This window comes from Lucilia cuprina, chromosome 6 (assembly GCF_022045245.1).
Source record: "Lucilia cuprina isolate Lc7/37 chromosome 6, ASM2204524v1, whole genome shotgun sequence".
In the NCBI taxonomy this organism is placed as follows: Eukaryota; Metazoa; Arthropoda; class Insecta; order Diptera; family Calliphoridae; genus Lucilia; species Lucilia cuprina.
In genome coordinates, this window is record NC_060954.1 from 9,677,937 (window position 1) to 9,694,936 (window position 17,000).

Genomic DNA, 17,000 nt, shown 5'->3' on the forward strand with positions numbered 1-17,000 from the left:
TAGAATAGTCTATAGTCCAGACTATAGTGTAGTTTATATTCCATACAATAGAGTAGTCTATAGTCCAGTCTATAGACTAGTCTATAGTCCAGACTATAGAGTAGTCTATAGTCCAGAGTATAGAGTAGTCTATAGTCCAGAGTATAGAGTAGTCTATAGTCCAGACTATAGAGTAGTCTATAGTCTAGACTATAGAGTATATATAAAGTAGTTTTTAGTTTCGAAACCTCTCCCTAAAACTTCTTAATATTCTATTAATTCGGTGCCAAAAGGGTTAAAGCGTATAAAAAATATATCATATTTTTATTATAAATTTATTAATAAACAAAACCTAAATAATAAACACTGCAACTAATGGAATTATTAACTAGAATTTCGATTAGAATTAACACTTTTCCAAAGCCTTGGTCAACAAAGCATTCATGTTGGTTAATAAAGTGCGAGGATCTTCAGCTAAACCAGCGCCCACCATGGCATTAACAAATAATTGCTGCACCAATAACTCAGCCAATTCAGCATCATTTGAACGTAAGTTATTTAATTTTTTAATAATTTCATGTCTAAAATAAGAAAAATATACATATATAAAAAAATAACTTTACTGAACTTTATAAAACTCAAAAACTTACTTTGGATTAATTTCCAATTGTGGCTGTAAGAGAGCATAACGATTCTCTTCTGGCAGTTGGTGACTTTGGGTGCGTATAAAATGTCTGGCAGCAGCCATTTCTTCGACAGTCACTACACAGGGATGTGAGTCAAGTTTATTTGTGACACGTACATTGGCCACTTTGCCGGCTAGTTTCTCTTTTATCCAGGGTAATAGCTCATCGACTTGTGATCTCAATAAACTACCCTCACCGAACTCATTGACCTCATCGCCACCAGCTCCCTGACGCATTTCCTTTTCCACCGATACCAAGTTTTTGTCTTTAAACATGCCCAATTGCATTAAGACCAATTCATCGTAGGGTTCATAACAGAATAAAACTTCAACACCACGTTTCTTTAAACCCTCATAGTAGGGCGAAGATTCAGCCAAGACACGATTTGGTGCTGCCAAATAGTAGATATCCTTTTGTTCGCCCACATTAGAACAATAGGTTTCCAAAGAAACCTTTTGTCCTTCGGCTGTTTTGGACGATTCAAAACGCAACAATTTAGCAATACTTTCCTTTTCCTTTTGATCGTGCGAAGTAACAATGCCTTCTTTAAGGAATAGACCATAATCCTTGTAGAAGGCTTCATATTCTGACGGTTGTTTATTGGCCTTATCCAAGAGGAAACGTAAAATGCGGCTGGTTAAGACTCCAGACAATTTTCTTTAAAGATAACACTATTTAGTAAATATTGAAGAAACTATTTGCCTTGTATGATCTCACCTGATTAGGGCACTATTCTGTAATAGTTCTCTACTTAAATTAAGTGGTATATCCTCCGAATCGACTACACCTTTAACGAAACGCAACCATTTGGGTACTAGATTAGCAGTTTTGGATTGTATCAAAACTTTGCGTGTATATAGGGCAACACCTACATCACCATCGCGTGTCATATCGAATAAACCGGGTTTTCCTTCGGGGAAATATAGTAAAGCACGTATGCTAAGGGGTACATCAGTCTAAAAGAAGATATAGAATATTTAAGTTGTATTAAAAAAAGTTTATAATCCAATCTAGGGGTTTTTCTATAGACAGGACTATGGAGTAGTATATAGTCAAGTCTGGTATAGTTTAATCTATAGTCGAAATTATAGTTTGATCTATTGTCCAGACTATAGTTTGGTCTATTGTCCAGACTATAGTTTGGTCTATTGCCCAGACTATAGTTTGGTATATTGTCCAGATTATAGTTTGATCTATTTTCCAGGCTATAGTTTGGTCTATAGTCGAGACTATAGTTTGGTTTATAGTCGAGACTATAGTTTGATCTATAATCGAGACTATAGTTTGGTCTATTAGCAAGACTATAGCTTGGTATATTGTCCAGACTATAGTTTAATCTATTGTCCAGGCTATAGTTTGGTCTATAGTCGAGCCTATAGCTTGGTATATTGTCCAGACTATAGTTCGGTCTATTGTCCAGACTATAGTTTGGTCTATTGTCCAGACTAGAGTTTGATCTGTCCAGGCTATAGTTTGGTATTTAGTCGAGACTATAATTTGGTTTATAGTCGAGACTATAGTTTGATCTATAGTCCAGACTATAGTCTGGTCTATAGTCGAGACTGTATTTTGGTCTGTAGTTGAGACTATAGCTTGATCTATAGTCGAATCTATAGTTTGGTCTATAGTCGAGACTATAGTTTGGTCTATAGTCGAGACTATAGTGTGGTCTATAATCGAGACTAAAGTTTGGATTCTATAGTCTCAACTATAGTTTCGTCTATAGTCTCAACTATACATTGGTTTATAGTCGAGATCATAGTGTGGTCTCTAGTATCGTCGCTAGTTTTATCTAGTCTCGTCTATAGTTTTGTCTATAGTCAAGACTATAGTTTATACTGTAGTCTTAACTATACACACTTCTTTAGCCTCGACTCTATTAGATTGTTTGGTCTAAAGTTCCGACTATAATTTATAGGTCTACAGTGGAACGGCTCCCTTACCTTATAATGCAATACAAAACGTGGCGTATCATAGGTATTACCAATGAAACGATAAAATTCATCATGTTGCTCTTGGCTAACATCTTTAGGTTCCATAAGCCACAGTGGTTGAATATCATTAGCACGTTGACCATTCAAATAAATGGGTGATCCAACAAAATTACTATATTTCTTAATAACCGCACGTATACGATCCTCATCGGCATATTCACGACATTCCGGTTTAAGATGTATAACAATCTTTGTACCATGTGCAACACCCTCAGCTTCTTGTATTTCATAACTGCCAGAACCATCGGTAGACCAACAGAGACCAGGTGAATTGGCCTTAGAGGAACGTGTGAATACTTCTACCTTATCGGCTACCATAAAAGCCGAATAGAAACCAACACCAAATTGACCAATAATATTAGAGGAATTTTCAGCAGCAGCACCCTTTTCTTTGATTTGTTCTAAAAATTTCTTTGAACCACTGCGTGCTATGGTACCCAAATTATTGACCAATTCTTCGCGTGTCATACCAATACCAGAATCTTGTATAGTCAATTGCATAGCTTGTTTATCGGTGGCAATTTGTATTTCCAGCGCACGATCGGTGGCCTCGTAATCTTTTTCCTGTTCACCTGCTGTATGTATGGTATAGCGGAATTTCTCCAAAGCATCACTAGCATTCGAAATCAACTCTCTAACGAATACCTCATTTTCCGAGTATAAAGAACGTGCTACTATATCTAGCAACATTCTAGTTTCAGCTTGGAATTCATGTTTATCCGGCGTACCTAAAGGTTTTTCCGTGTTTTTTATATTATGACTGCCAGCTTCGGCACTTAGATGACGTACATAATTTACTCCTATAAAGACACATTCATTCTTAAAATCTCATTACACAACACATTCTGGAATATGTTAACTTACCATTCCAATTTCTTTTCCATGTTAGTGTATTAATGCTGCGTGCCAAGGGTCTGGTTGCATAACGTTGTAAACCGGCTGCTGCCGCTGGTTTTAATTTTAACAGTCTTGTAGCAAATGACATTTTTACTTAATTTTAAGTAAAATTACTTTTTAATTTTCTTTGTTAATTTTTTTAAAGTTTTATTTGATAAAAAAATGTTTTTCTGTCTGTTTCTTTTTTTTTTTTTGAGTTGCACGTTGATTTTAGAATTTTTTGTCAAATGTTTTCTTTTATTTTCTTCTCTCTTGTGCGGCTGTCAAAAATCTTCTTCATTTTGTTTAGGGGCATTCACCGTGTAATGGGAACATGTGTGTTAACACTTTTAACACGTTAAGAACTTTGTTTAATTGGGGTTGTGTCGTGGAATTCTAGTTATTGTAATTTACGCTAAAATAGGAATATTTACATATTATTAGTAAAAATATTAGCTTGCTCAATTACTTGCTAAATATGCAAGTAATTGAGCAAGTTCCAACTATAGTTTATTGTCTGGACTATAGTTTAGTCTATTGTCCAGACTATAGTTTAGTCTATTATCTATAGTCTAGACTATATTTTAATCTATTGTCCAGACTATACTTAAGTCATTAATCCAAACTATAGTTTAAGCTATAGCATAAACCAAAGTTTAGTCTATAATTCAGACCATATTATAGTATGTTATCTAGACTATAGTTTAGTCTATAGTCTAGACTATAGTTTAGTCTATAGTCTAGACTATAGTTTAGTCTATAGTCTAGACTATAGTTTAGTCTATAGTCTAGACTATAGTTTAGTCTATAGTCTAGACTATAGTTTAGTCTATAGTCTAGACTATAGTTTAGTCTATAGTCTAGACTATAGTTTTGTCTATAGTCTAGACTATAGTTTAGTCTATAGTCCAGACTATAGTTTAGTCTGTAGCCTTGACTATAGTTTAGTGTATTATGCAGACTATAGTTTAGGAAATAGAAATAACTATAGCTTAGTCTATAGTTCAGACTATTTTTTAGTCTACAGTCCAGACTATACTTTAGGTCACAGACCAGAATATAGGCCCCTATTCTGCATTTCAATTGAAATTTTCTCCGTTTGGCAACTTTGGTATTCTGCATTTCGATTCGACTCTCCGCTACATAAACAACAACTTACAAAAACGTAATTACGATCGAAATGCAGAATACACACAATAATATTTTTCTTACTATTCAGTTTTTTATTGGAATACCTTTTGTTCGATCATTGCGTAACTGAATGTGTAAACGTAATCGAAATGCAGAATAGGGTGATAGTTTAATCTATAGTCTATACTTAGTTTAGTATATTCTCCAATTTGTTCTATAGTCCAATAGTTTGGTCTATAGTCCAGGCAATATGACTATAGTTAAGTCTCTATTGCAGACTATCGTTTAGTGTATAATCTTGACTATAGTTTAGTGTATAGTTCAGACTATATTTTAGTCTATAGTCAAGAATATAGTTTAGTCTAAAGTCTAGTATATAGCTTAGTCTTTAATTCAGTCTATAGGTTAGTCTATATTCTAGTTTAGTATAGTTTCTATTTCATATATATTATGTTTAGCCTATAGTACAGAATGTAGTTCAGTGTATAGTGCACACAATAGTTTAGTCTGTTTACTATATGTTAGTCAAGACTATAGTTTAGTTTAGTAGTTTAGACTAGTTGTAAGACTAGTTTAGTTCTCAGTCCAGACTATAGTTTAGTCTATTATACAGACTATTGTTTAGTCTACAGTCCAGACTATAGTTTAGTTCACAGTCCAGACTGTAGTCCAGACTATAGTTTAGTCTATAGTTCAGACTATAGTTCAGACTATAGTCCAGACTATAGTCCAGACTATAGTCCAGACTATAGTCCAGACTATAGTCCAGACTATAGTCCAGACTATAGTCCAGACTATAGTCCAGACTATAGTCCAGACTATAGTCCAGACTATAGTCCAGACTATAGTCCAGACTATAGTCCAGACTATAGTCCAGACTATAGTCCAGACTATAGTCCAGACTATAGTCCATACTATAGTTTAGTCTATAGTCCAGACTATAGTTTAGTCTATAGTCCAGACTATAGTTTAGTCTATAGTCCAGACTATAGTTTAGTCTATATTCCAGACTATAATTTAGTCTATAGTCCAGACTGTAGTTTAGTCTATAGTTCAGAATATAGTTTAGTTTACAGTCCAGACCATTGCTTAGTACACAGTCCAGACTATAGTTTAGTCTACGGTCAAGAATATGTCTTTGTCTACAGTACAGACTATAGTTTAGTCTACGGTCCATACTATTGTTAAGTGTTTTATCCAGACTATAGTCTTTTATACAGACTAAAGTTTAGTCTACAGTCCAGACAAAGTTTAGTCTATAGTCCAGACAATAGTTTAGTCCATAGTTTAGACTCCAGTCCTGAATATAGTCCAGAATATAGTTTAGTCTATAGTCCAGAATATAGTTTAGTCTATAGTCCAGAATATAGTTTAGTTTACAGTCCAAATTACAATCCTGACTATAGTTCAGTCTACAGTCCAGACTATAGTTTAGTCTGTAGTCCAGATTATAGCTTACTCTATAGTCTAGACTTTAGTTTAGTCTACAGTCCAGACTATAGTTTAGCCTACAGTCCAGACTATAGTTTAGTCTAATGTCTTGACTATAGTTTATTCTATAGGTAAGACTTTAGACTAGAGTTCAAACTACTGTTTAGTCTACAAACAGGTTAATGTTTATTCTTTAGTTTTGTATATAGTCCAGGTTATAGCTTAGTTTAAGGTCCTGCCTGTTCTTTAGTATATAGTACAGACTACAGTTTTGTCTTCAGTCGAAATTCTAGTTATTGGTTATTTCGGGGAAGGGTTGAAACAATTTACGGCCAATTTTAGATTTTTCTTTTTTTTGAAAATTAATGTTGGGAACACATTAATTTTTATATGCTTGTTGCATATAAAAAAATATATATTAGATTTTCATTAATTTTTTTGTATCATTAAGGGATCTTATGGGAAAAAAGGAAAATAAGATTTATTGTAGGTTTTTTATAATTATTTTTTTTTTTTTAATTTTAGGCATTTTTGTCAATTGTAAAAGATTTCAGATTTTAATCAAAATTCAAACATCACGTGTTTTTCTTACATTTAATCAATCTAAAGAGTTTAGTGTTAATTACTGTTAACTTTATAATAAATAAAAATGTTGGTAATATGTATAATATTTTAGATATTTATAAATTAAATTATCAGTTAAAATTAACATAGCCGTTAGTAATTTAGATACCAATAACAATTACATACATACATTCATATATACATAACTACAACTAGACTTTATTTGTATGAATTATATGCTTAGAAATTATTATTTATTTTGTTATTATGATTATTTGAGTTTTGTTGTTTTTTTTTCTTTATTTAATGCATTTAAATTTAATCTTATCTTGGTAACAAACACTTGTACCCATCTGACGACATTGACATCGTCATGTGTTAGGTCTATCATATGGTTTAACTTGTTTTGTTTTTTTTATAATATTTTTGGAAAAATAAATCATATGGTTTCGTATTACAATAACTAGTAGTAGTGTTGTATTCTAGTATTTGTGGGCTTTCCTATTTGCTTTAGAAGTTATCAGTCTTAAAAAACCTATGATACTGAACAGATATCAAGCTGCTTTAAAAAAAGTTTTTCTTTTACAAAATTCTAAGTTTTGAAATATTTTTATAATAAATTATAAAAAAAATTTTATCATTTATAAAATTTTTTATTAATTATATTTTTGTAGACTAGACTAAAGTTCAGACTATTGTCAAGACAAACGGCCAGAGTATTGTCCTGACTATGGACTATACTATAGACTAGATTGTAGTTCACGCTAAAGTCTACTGAAAAGCCCTGACTAAAAACTAATTTAAACTATAGTCCAGACTCTAGACTAACGAATAACATTATAGTCTAGACTATAAACTACAATATAGTTTAAACTATAAACTAAGCTATAGTTCAAATATATTATAGTTGAAAATATAGATTAGACTATAGATTTATCTATTTTTTAGCCTAAAGACTAAAATATTTTCCAGATTGTGGACTTGATTATAGTCCAGACTATACGTTACACTAAAAAAAATACTAAACTATATTTCAGACTATAATCTTGATTATAATCCAGACTAAAAAATTGTTCAAACAATATACTAGACTATAGTTCAGGCTATAGACCATATTATTTTTAACATTATGACATCGATTTAAATCTACACTATAGACTGTAATACCGACTTTAGACAAGACTGTAACTGAGACTAAAAACTAAACTATAGTTCATACCATAGTTAAGATTACGGTCTCTACTATAATGCACACAATTCTTATGATTATTATACTATAATCCAGACTATAGACTAGCTATAGTCCTGACTATAGACTAGTTATAGTCCTGACTATAGACTAGTTATAGTCCTGACTATAGACTACCTAAAATTCTGACTAGAGACTAGCTATAGTCCTGGCTATAGACTAGCTATAGTACAGGCTATAGACTAGCTATAGTGTAGATTATAAACTAGCTGTAGTCCTGACTATAGACTAGCTATAGTTCTGACTATAGACTAGCTATAGTCCAGACTATAAACTAACTACAGTGTAGACTATAGACTAGCTATAGTCCTGACTATAGACTAGCTATAGTCCTGACTATAGACTAGCTATAGTTCTGACTATAGACTAGCTATAGTTCTGACTAGAGACTCGCTATAGTCCTGGCTTTAGACTAGCTATAGTACAGACTATAGACTAGCTATAGACCTGACTGTAGACTTGCTATAGTCCTGGCTATAGACTATCTATATTCCTGACTATAGACTAGCTTTTGTGCAGACTATAGACTAACTATATACCTGACTGTAGGTATGCTATAGTCGTGGCTATAGACTATCTATATTCCTGACTATAGACTAGCTATAGTTCTGACTATAGTCTATCTATAGTCGTGGCTATAGACTAGATATAGTCCTGACTATAGACTAGATATAGTCCTGACTATAGACTAGATATAGTCCTGACTATAGACTATAATACCGACTGTACTACAGAATAAAGACTGAAATACAGCTTAGACAAAAGACTAGAGTCCAGGTCACACTATAGTCTAGACTATAGTCCAACCTATAGACTAGATTGAAGTGCAGACTAAGTAGACTAAACAGACTACAGTTAAGACTCTAGCCTTATCTATTGTTAAGCATAAAAACTATACTATTGTCCAGACTTATAGTCCAGACTATAGTTCAGACTAAATAATAGTTCTTACGAGTAAGACTATCGACTAGATTTATGTTCAGACTACACTATATTAAAACCTATCGGCTAGACTTTAATACAGATTGTAGACTAGTCTATACTTGGGATTATAGTGTAGACTATGGTCTAGACTATAGGCGAGACAATGGCCAAGACAATAGACATGACTGTTGACTACGTAACAGTCATAATCTAGTATATAGTTTAGACTAAACTAGTCTAAAGTATAAACTATAGAATAATCAATAGCCTAGACTATATACTATTCTATAGTCTAGACTATAGACTATTCTTTAGACTATTCTATAGTCTATACTATAGACTATTGTTTAGACTATTCTATAGTCTAGACTATAGACTATTCTTTAGACTATAAACTACTCTTTAGACTATTCTTTAGACTATAAACTACTCTTTAGACTATTCTATAGTCTAGATTATAAATTACTCAAAAGTCTAGGCTATGTAGACTCTACTATAGTCAAGACTATTGACAACTCTATATACTATTCTATAGTCTAAACTATAGACAACTTCATATACTATTCTACAGTCTAGACTATAGACTATTTCGTAGTCTAAACTATAGTCTAAACTGTAGTCTAAACTATAGACTATATGGACTATAAACTACTCTTTAGACTATTCTATAGTCTAGACTATAAACTACTCTAAAGTCTAGGCTATATAGACTCTACTCCATAGCCTAGACTACAGACTACTCTATAGACTATTCTATAGTCTAGACTATAGACTGCTCTATATACTATTCTATAGAGTAAAGTCTAGACTATAGAGAATTCTGTATACTATTCTATAGTCTAAACTACTCTATAGTCTAGACTATAGATTGCTCTATAGACTATTCCATAGTCTAGACTAAAGTCTACTGTATCGACTATTCTATAGTCTAGACTATAGACTACACTATAGACCATTCCAAAGACTAGATTATAGACTACTCTGTTCTATAGTCTTGACTATGGTAGATTATTCTATAGTCTAAACTATAGACTACTTTATAGATCATTCCAAAGTCTAGACTGTAGACTATATAGTTTAGACTATAGACAACTCTATATATTATTCAATAGCCTTAACTATAGACTGCTCAATATACTATTCTATAGTCTATATTATATACTGCTCTATAGACTAAAGTTTAGGCTATAGACTAACTTGCAGTTCATTCTTTACATTAGTGTATAGTCCAGACATACCACTAGACTATAGTACAGACTATAGACTAGGCTATACACCAGACAGTTGACTAGACTATATAGTGCAGATTTAGTCCAGTCATTACTATTTTGAAATAAAACTCTTTGCATTTTTTTTTTACAATAAATTTACAAATGATCCCTTAAATGATCATGTTTATTAATATGTTTTTTGTTTTGTTTTCTTTTGGATTTTATAAATGAATATTGTTTATTATTTTATAGTTTATTATAAGGTTTTACGATTTTATTTATCGGTTTACTACATACACATATTTATTCTTAATTATTTATTTTAATATTATTAATATAAATACATTTAAAACTAAAAATAAAAAAAATTAATACAATTTCTACATGTTTTATTTTTATTTTTATTTTTTTAATTTTCTTAGTTTTATATGTTTATAAATTGTAAGAAATATGTTGTTATTTTCATACACAAAAAAATTGTTTAATGTGTTTTTTTTTTAAATATTCGGTTAAATTCTTTTAAAAAATTTTGTTTTTTTATTTATTCCCATGTTGTTTTTGTTTTTTTTTTTCGCTAACTGTTAATTTGTTAAAGTTTTATTTTCTTTTCTCTTGTCATTTTGCAAAATTTGAGGTAGTTTTTAGATCTTGTTATTTTTTATTAATTATGTTGTGTTGTTGTTGTTGTATTTTTCTTTAATTTTTATTTTATATTAAAACTTTATTTGTTTTTTTTTTAAGAACTGTAATATTTTTAATATAATTTGTGCTTCGCAAATTCTTGTTTATTTGGAATTTCTTAGAAAATAGAAATAGAAAAGTTCTCCTTTTACGAAAGCTGTTTAAAAAGTTTATCAAATAATAGACTTCTATATAGCCTGGACAATAGACCACTCTATAGCCTGGACTATAGACTACTCTATAGTCTACACTATAAACTACTCTGCAGACTTTCCTATAGTCTAGACTGTAGACCACTTGTGGACTATTCTATAGTCTAAAATATAGACTACTCTATAGACTATTCTATAGTCGAGTCTATAGACTACTCTTTAGACTATAGGCTATTCCGTAGTCTAGACTATAGACTACTCTCTAAACGATTCTATAGTCTAGAGTATAGACTATTCTGTAGTCTAGACTATAGACTAGTTTCTTAGTCTAGAATAAAGACTACTCTATAAACTATTCTATAGTCTAGACTATAGACTATTGAGTAGTATATAGTCTAGACTACAGAACAGGCTATAAACAACTCTAAAGACTATAGACTACTCAATAGACTTATCTATAATCTAGACTATCGACTACTCTGTAGAATACTCTATAGACTATTCTATTGTTCTATAGTCTAGACTATAGACTACTCTATAGACTATTCAATAGTCTAGACTATAGACTATTTTATAGTCTAGACTATAGACTACTCTGTAGTCCAGACTATTGACTACTCTATAGTCTATTCTATAGTCTAGACTATAGACTACTCCATAGTCTATTCTATAGTCTAGTCTATAGACTACTCTATAGTCTATTCTATAGTCTAGTCTATAGACTACTCTATAGACTATTCTATAGTCTAGACTATAGACTACTCTATAGACTATTCTATTGTCGAGACTATAGACTACTCTATAGACTATACGATAGTCGAGACTATGGACTACTTTATAGACTTTTTTCAGTCTTAACTATAGACTCGCCTGTTGTCCAAACTATAGTCTGGACTATAGAATAGTCTATAGTTTGGGCTATAGAGTAGTCTATAGTCTGGACTATTGAATAGTCTATAGTATAGACTATAGAATGGTCTATAGTCTGGACTATAGAATAGTCTATAGTCTGGACTATAGAATAGTCTATAGTCTGGACTATAGAATAGTCTATAGTCTGGACTATAGAATAGTCTATAGTCTGGACTATAGAATAGTCTATAGTCTGGACTATAGAATAGTCTATAGTCTGGACTAAAGAATAGTCTATAGTCTGGACTATAGAATAGTCTATAGTCTGGACTATAGAATAGTCTATAGTCTGGATTATAGAATAGTCTATAGTATGGACTATAGAATAGTCTATAGTCTGGACTATAGAATAGTCTATAGTCTGGACTATAGAATATTCTATAGTCTGGACTATGGAATAGTCTATAGTCTGGACTATGGAATAGTCTATAGTCTGGACTATGGAATAGTCTATAGTCTGTACTATATAATAGTCTATAGTCTGGACTATATAATAGTTTATAGTCTGGACTATATAATAGTCAATAGTCTGGGCAATAGAATAGTCAATAGAATAGTCTATTGTCAGGACTATAGAATAGTCTATAGTCAGGACTATTGAATAGTCTATAGTCTGGAATATAGAATAGTCAATAGCCAGGCCTATAGAATAGTCAATAGTCTAGATTATAGCCTAATATATAGTCTAGACTATACACTAGCTTATAGTTTGTTCCTTAGACGATTCTATAGTCTTGACTGTAAACTCTTCTTCAGTCAAAACTATAGACTATTCTATATATAGTCTAAACTATAGACTACTCTATTGGATCTAAGCTAGACGAGATTTCTCAGCATTATACTTGACAATCGAACTAAAGTTTTAAGTTGTTGTCTAAATAATCCTAATAGATCCCTGAATGTAATCAATTGTCACTTATCATTGCTTTATAAATATCCTAGAACTAAACGATCTAGCTGAAGTTTTAAGTAGTGATCTAAATGATCTTAATAAATCCTGAAAATAACCTTCATTAGTACAGCCTTTACATAGATTGTATTAAATTCTCACGATCACTTTTTTTCATTAGATATACCTTTTTTTCATTACTAAATGATCTATGAGCTGAGGTTTTAAGTAGTGTGGTTGAATGATCTTGATAGATCTCTAACGATTGCTTAGGAAAATTTCTATAACTTTTATAATTATGCGAAATTATTTTGAATGATTGTAGAAAACTTGTACAAATACTAAATGATCTAGCTGAACTTAAAACTTCAGCTAGATCGTTGATCGTAGATAGTTGATAAAGTGATCATATTAAATAGCTCAAGATCTTATAAGTTGCCTTTTATTAATTGATAAAGTGTTTGTACTACTAAACGAATTAAACTGAGTGATCTTGAAAGATCGCTGAATGATAAACTAAATGGATCTTTTTTGAAACTTATTTTTTATGAGATCATTTTCAAATTTACTTTCGAGTTTTCATTTTTAAATTCAGTTTTCTTAAGATTCTTAATTTTTGTCTGTTTTTTTTTCTTTAATTGTTTTATTGTTATTCGCTTTCAATATTATTCAAAATATTTGTTTTACGCTTAAAAAAATTTCAATATTTTATTCCTTTTATTACAAAAAAAGTATAAAAGTGTTTCTTTATAATATTGCTAACTTTGATGTTTTATTATTAAATTTTATATGATTACGCTTTTGTTGTTATTATTTAAATCCAAAAACTATAAATTTTTTTGGGTTAAAAAAAAATTGCTTATATTGATTGTTAAATATTTTATTCATTCTTTTTCTTTTAAATATTTTTTTTCTCAAAATTTTTTATTTGCAAAAATTTTACAAAGATCAGCAAAGGTTTTAAAGTTAAGGTTTTTAAAGAATTACAAATAGTTAGTTAAACTTGGTTTAAACTTAGTTAGAACTTAGGTTAGGTTTAGAACCTAAAAATGATCACATACTTCTCTAAGTGATCTTTTTGCAACTATTCTCCCAGAGCGATAAAATTCAAATAAACATTTCAAACCCCATTTTCTTCTTCTCCAGTTATAGAAAGCTCTAGCGAATGAACTTGACAGATCGTTGGGTTAATGAAATACTCTACTTGGTTTCAAGATTAATTTTTAAAACGATCACCCAATAACGGTTATCAATTAATCCTTAAAGTTACAGATCACATTCATAACACATATAGAAATGAAAAACTCTTGTTGTCTTTCATCAAAGAATGTAGAAAAATTGTCACTAATTTCTCTAGAAACTATAGATGATTCTCGAACACTTATGGGTCTGATCCATCATATTCAGTAAAAATAATCTAACGTTACTAACATACTGACCTTAGGAAAGATCATACTTGATGGATCGTATAAGATATCTATATTAATCTAAAGAAATCCAAAGAACACGGATCTTTCTAAAAGAATCACATTCTCAATGTCTTTACAGATCGACTCAAAGTAGTGTGTTTTAGATTGTAGAATTATTCAAACCCGATAATTCATCTAAAGATGTAACTTTAGGAAATATTCGTTTATTTTATGAACTGTCATCAAAACTACTTAGCGACGTGAATTTATTTTCATCTTTAACTAATTAAGACTACTACGGATCATTCTAACATGTCGTAATATATAAATTATAGTTGTTTCTTTTTTTCTTTACTTAGGTAAAAGATAATTGACCGATATCTCGACATTTGACTTTGAGTACCAATTACCCCTTAGCAAACCATCAAACTGAGGTATAATGTAGACTGAATGATCTCGTTCCATACCTACAGATCACTAATTTTAATCTAGAATCTTTGTCTTTAGAATTAAAGAAGTTTTTGCAAACTCCAGTTAGCTTTTCTATTAACGATATGAAATATATTTCGAATTTTGAATCATTTCTGGGTTTTATATCACATTGACATTATCTAATGGATAAGGATTAATCTACGTAAGGAATATTAGAGTAAGGAATATTTAGTCTGAACTAACGATAAGTCAATAGTCTGGACTATAGAAAAGTCTATGGTCTGGATTATAGAATAGTCTAAAGTCTGGACTATAGAATAGTGTAAAGTCTGGACTATAGAATAGTCTAAAGTCTGGACTTTATAATAGTACATAGTCTGGACCTTAGAATAGTCTTTAGTCTGGACTATAAAATAGTCCAAAGTTTGGACTATAGAATAGTTCATAGTCTGAACTATAGAATAGTCTATAGTCTGCACTATAAAATAGTTTATAGTCTGGACTGGTCTGGATCTATAATCTGGCCTATAGTATAGTCTGGACTATAGAATAGTCTATAGTCTGGACTATAGAATAGTCTATAGTCTGGACTATACAATAGTTTATAGTCTGCACTATAGAATAGTCTATAGTCTGTACTATAGAATAGTCTATAGTCTGGACTATAGAATAGTTTATAGTCTGGACTATGGAATAGTTTATAGTCTGGACCATGGAAATGTCTATAGTCTGGACTATGGAAAAGTCTATTATCTGGACTAGAGAATAGTCTATAGTCTGTACTATATAATAGTCTATAATCAGGTCTAGAGAATAATTTGGACTATAGAGTAGTCTATAGACTGGACTATGGAATAATCTATATTCTGGACAATAGAATAGTCTACTCTGGACTATAAAATAGTTTATTATCTAAATATAGTCTGGACTATTGAATAGTCCATAGTTCGTACTGGTGAATAGTATAGAGTCAGGACAATAGAATAGTCTATAGTCTGAACTATAGAATAGTCTATAGTCTGGACTATAGAATAGTCTAATGTCTGAACTATATAATAGTCTATAGTCTAGACTATAAAGTAGTCTATAGTATGGACTATAAAATAGTCTATAGTCTGGACTATAAAATAGTCTATAGTCTGGACTATAGAAGAGTCTATAGTCTGAACTTTAGAATAGTCTATAGTCTGGACTAAAGAATAGTCTATAGTCTGAACTATAGAACAGTCTATAGTCTGAACTATAGAATAGTCTACAGTCTGGACTAAAGGATAGTCTATAGTCTGGACTATAGAATAGTCTATAGTCTGGACTATATAATAGTCTATAGTCTGGACTATAGAATAGTTTATAGTCTGGACTTTAGAATAGTCTATAGTCTGGACTATAGAATAGTCTATAGTCTGGACTATAAAATAGTCTGTAGTCTTGACTACAGATACAATATAGAATAGTCTATAGTCTTGACTGTAGAATAGTCTATAGTCTTGACTATAGAATAGTCTATAGTCATGACTATAGAATAGTCTATAGTCTGGACTATAAAATAGTCTGTAGTCTTGACTACAGATACAATAAGAATAGTCTATAGTCTTGACTATAGAATAGTCTATAGTCTTGACTATAGAATAGTCTATAGTCATGACTATAGAATAGTCTATAGTGTGGACTATATAATAGTCCATAGTTTGGACTATAGAATAGTCTATAGTTTGGACTATAGAATAGTCTATAGTTTGGACTATAGAATAGTCTATGTCCTGCACTATATAATAGCCTATAGTCTGGACCATAGAATAGTATGAAGTCTTGACTATAGAATAGTCTATAGTCTGCACTATAGAATAGCCTATAGTCTGGAATGTAGAATAGACTAATCTATGAGTACGAATAAACAATTCTAACTTAAATGTCCGTGCGTAAAGTTTAGTGAAATAAAAAGAATGTCGTTTAACCTATCTAATATTTAACTCTAGTTTTTTTAAAACCTGAGATTATTTAAACCAAGTTTAAACTCTGAAATACCTAATTAATTTGCTTATAAGCTGAACTTTGTAATTTTTTTTAAAATTATTTTTTATTATTAACGAGAGTGTTACTTACAACTATTTCTACTACACAGTTATAATTGTATATAGTTAATATATGTATAAATGTTGTTGTTTTTAAATTTATTAATAATATGCAGTATGGTTTTTAATTTAATTTTTTTTTGCTTTTAAAGTAATAATTATTTATAAGTATTTACTGTTTTGTTTTTATATTTTACAAATAATTTTTATGCAAAATTTTGTTAAGTAATACTCAGTCGTAGCATGATTTATTTTTATTTTTTTTTTAATTTTTATTTATATTTTAAGGTTATGTTATATTTTGGCAGTGGTTTTTTTTATACATATTTTATAGTTTTCATTAGTTCTTGTTGTTGGTTTATTAAGAAGGGTTTTGTTTTTTTTTGGTTTCTTCCTTTAGTCGAAAAT

The 17,000-nt window shown here is 30.6% G+C and overlaps 1 protein-coding gene across 1 annotated transcript; it reads right to left on the minus strand.

Annotated features, from left to right (window-relative positions):
• Positions 1–274: 274 nt before the first annotated feature.
• Positions 275–3,829, minus strand: LOC111690745 (heat shock protein 75 kDa, mitochondrial). The gene is made up of 5 exons (XM_023453297.2): positions 3,524–3,829; positions 2,609–3,459; positions 1,383–1,621; positions 630–1,322; positions 275–560 (listed from the first exon to the last, which is right to left on the minus strand). The coding sequence occupies exons 1-5, from the start codon at positions 3,642–3,644 to the stop codon at positions 386–388; spliced, it is 2,079 nt and encodes a 692-aa protein (XP_023309065.2). The 5' UTR covers positions 3,645–3,829; the 3' UTR covers positions 275–385.
• Positions 3,830–17,000: the final 13,171 nt, after the last annotated feature.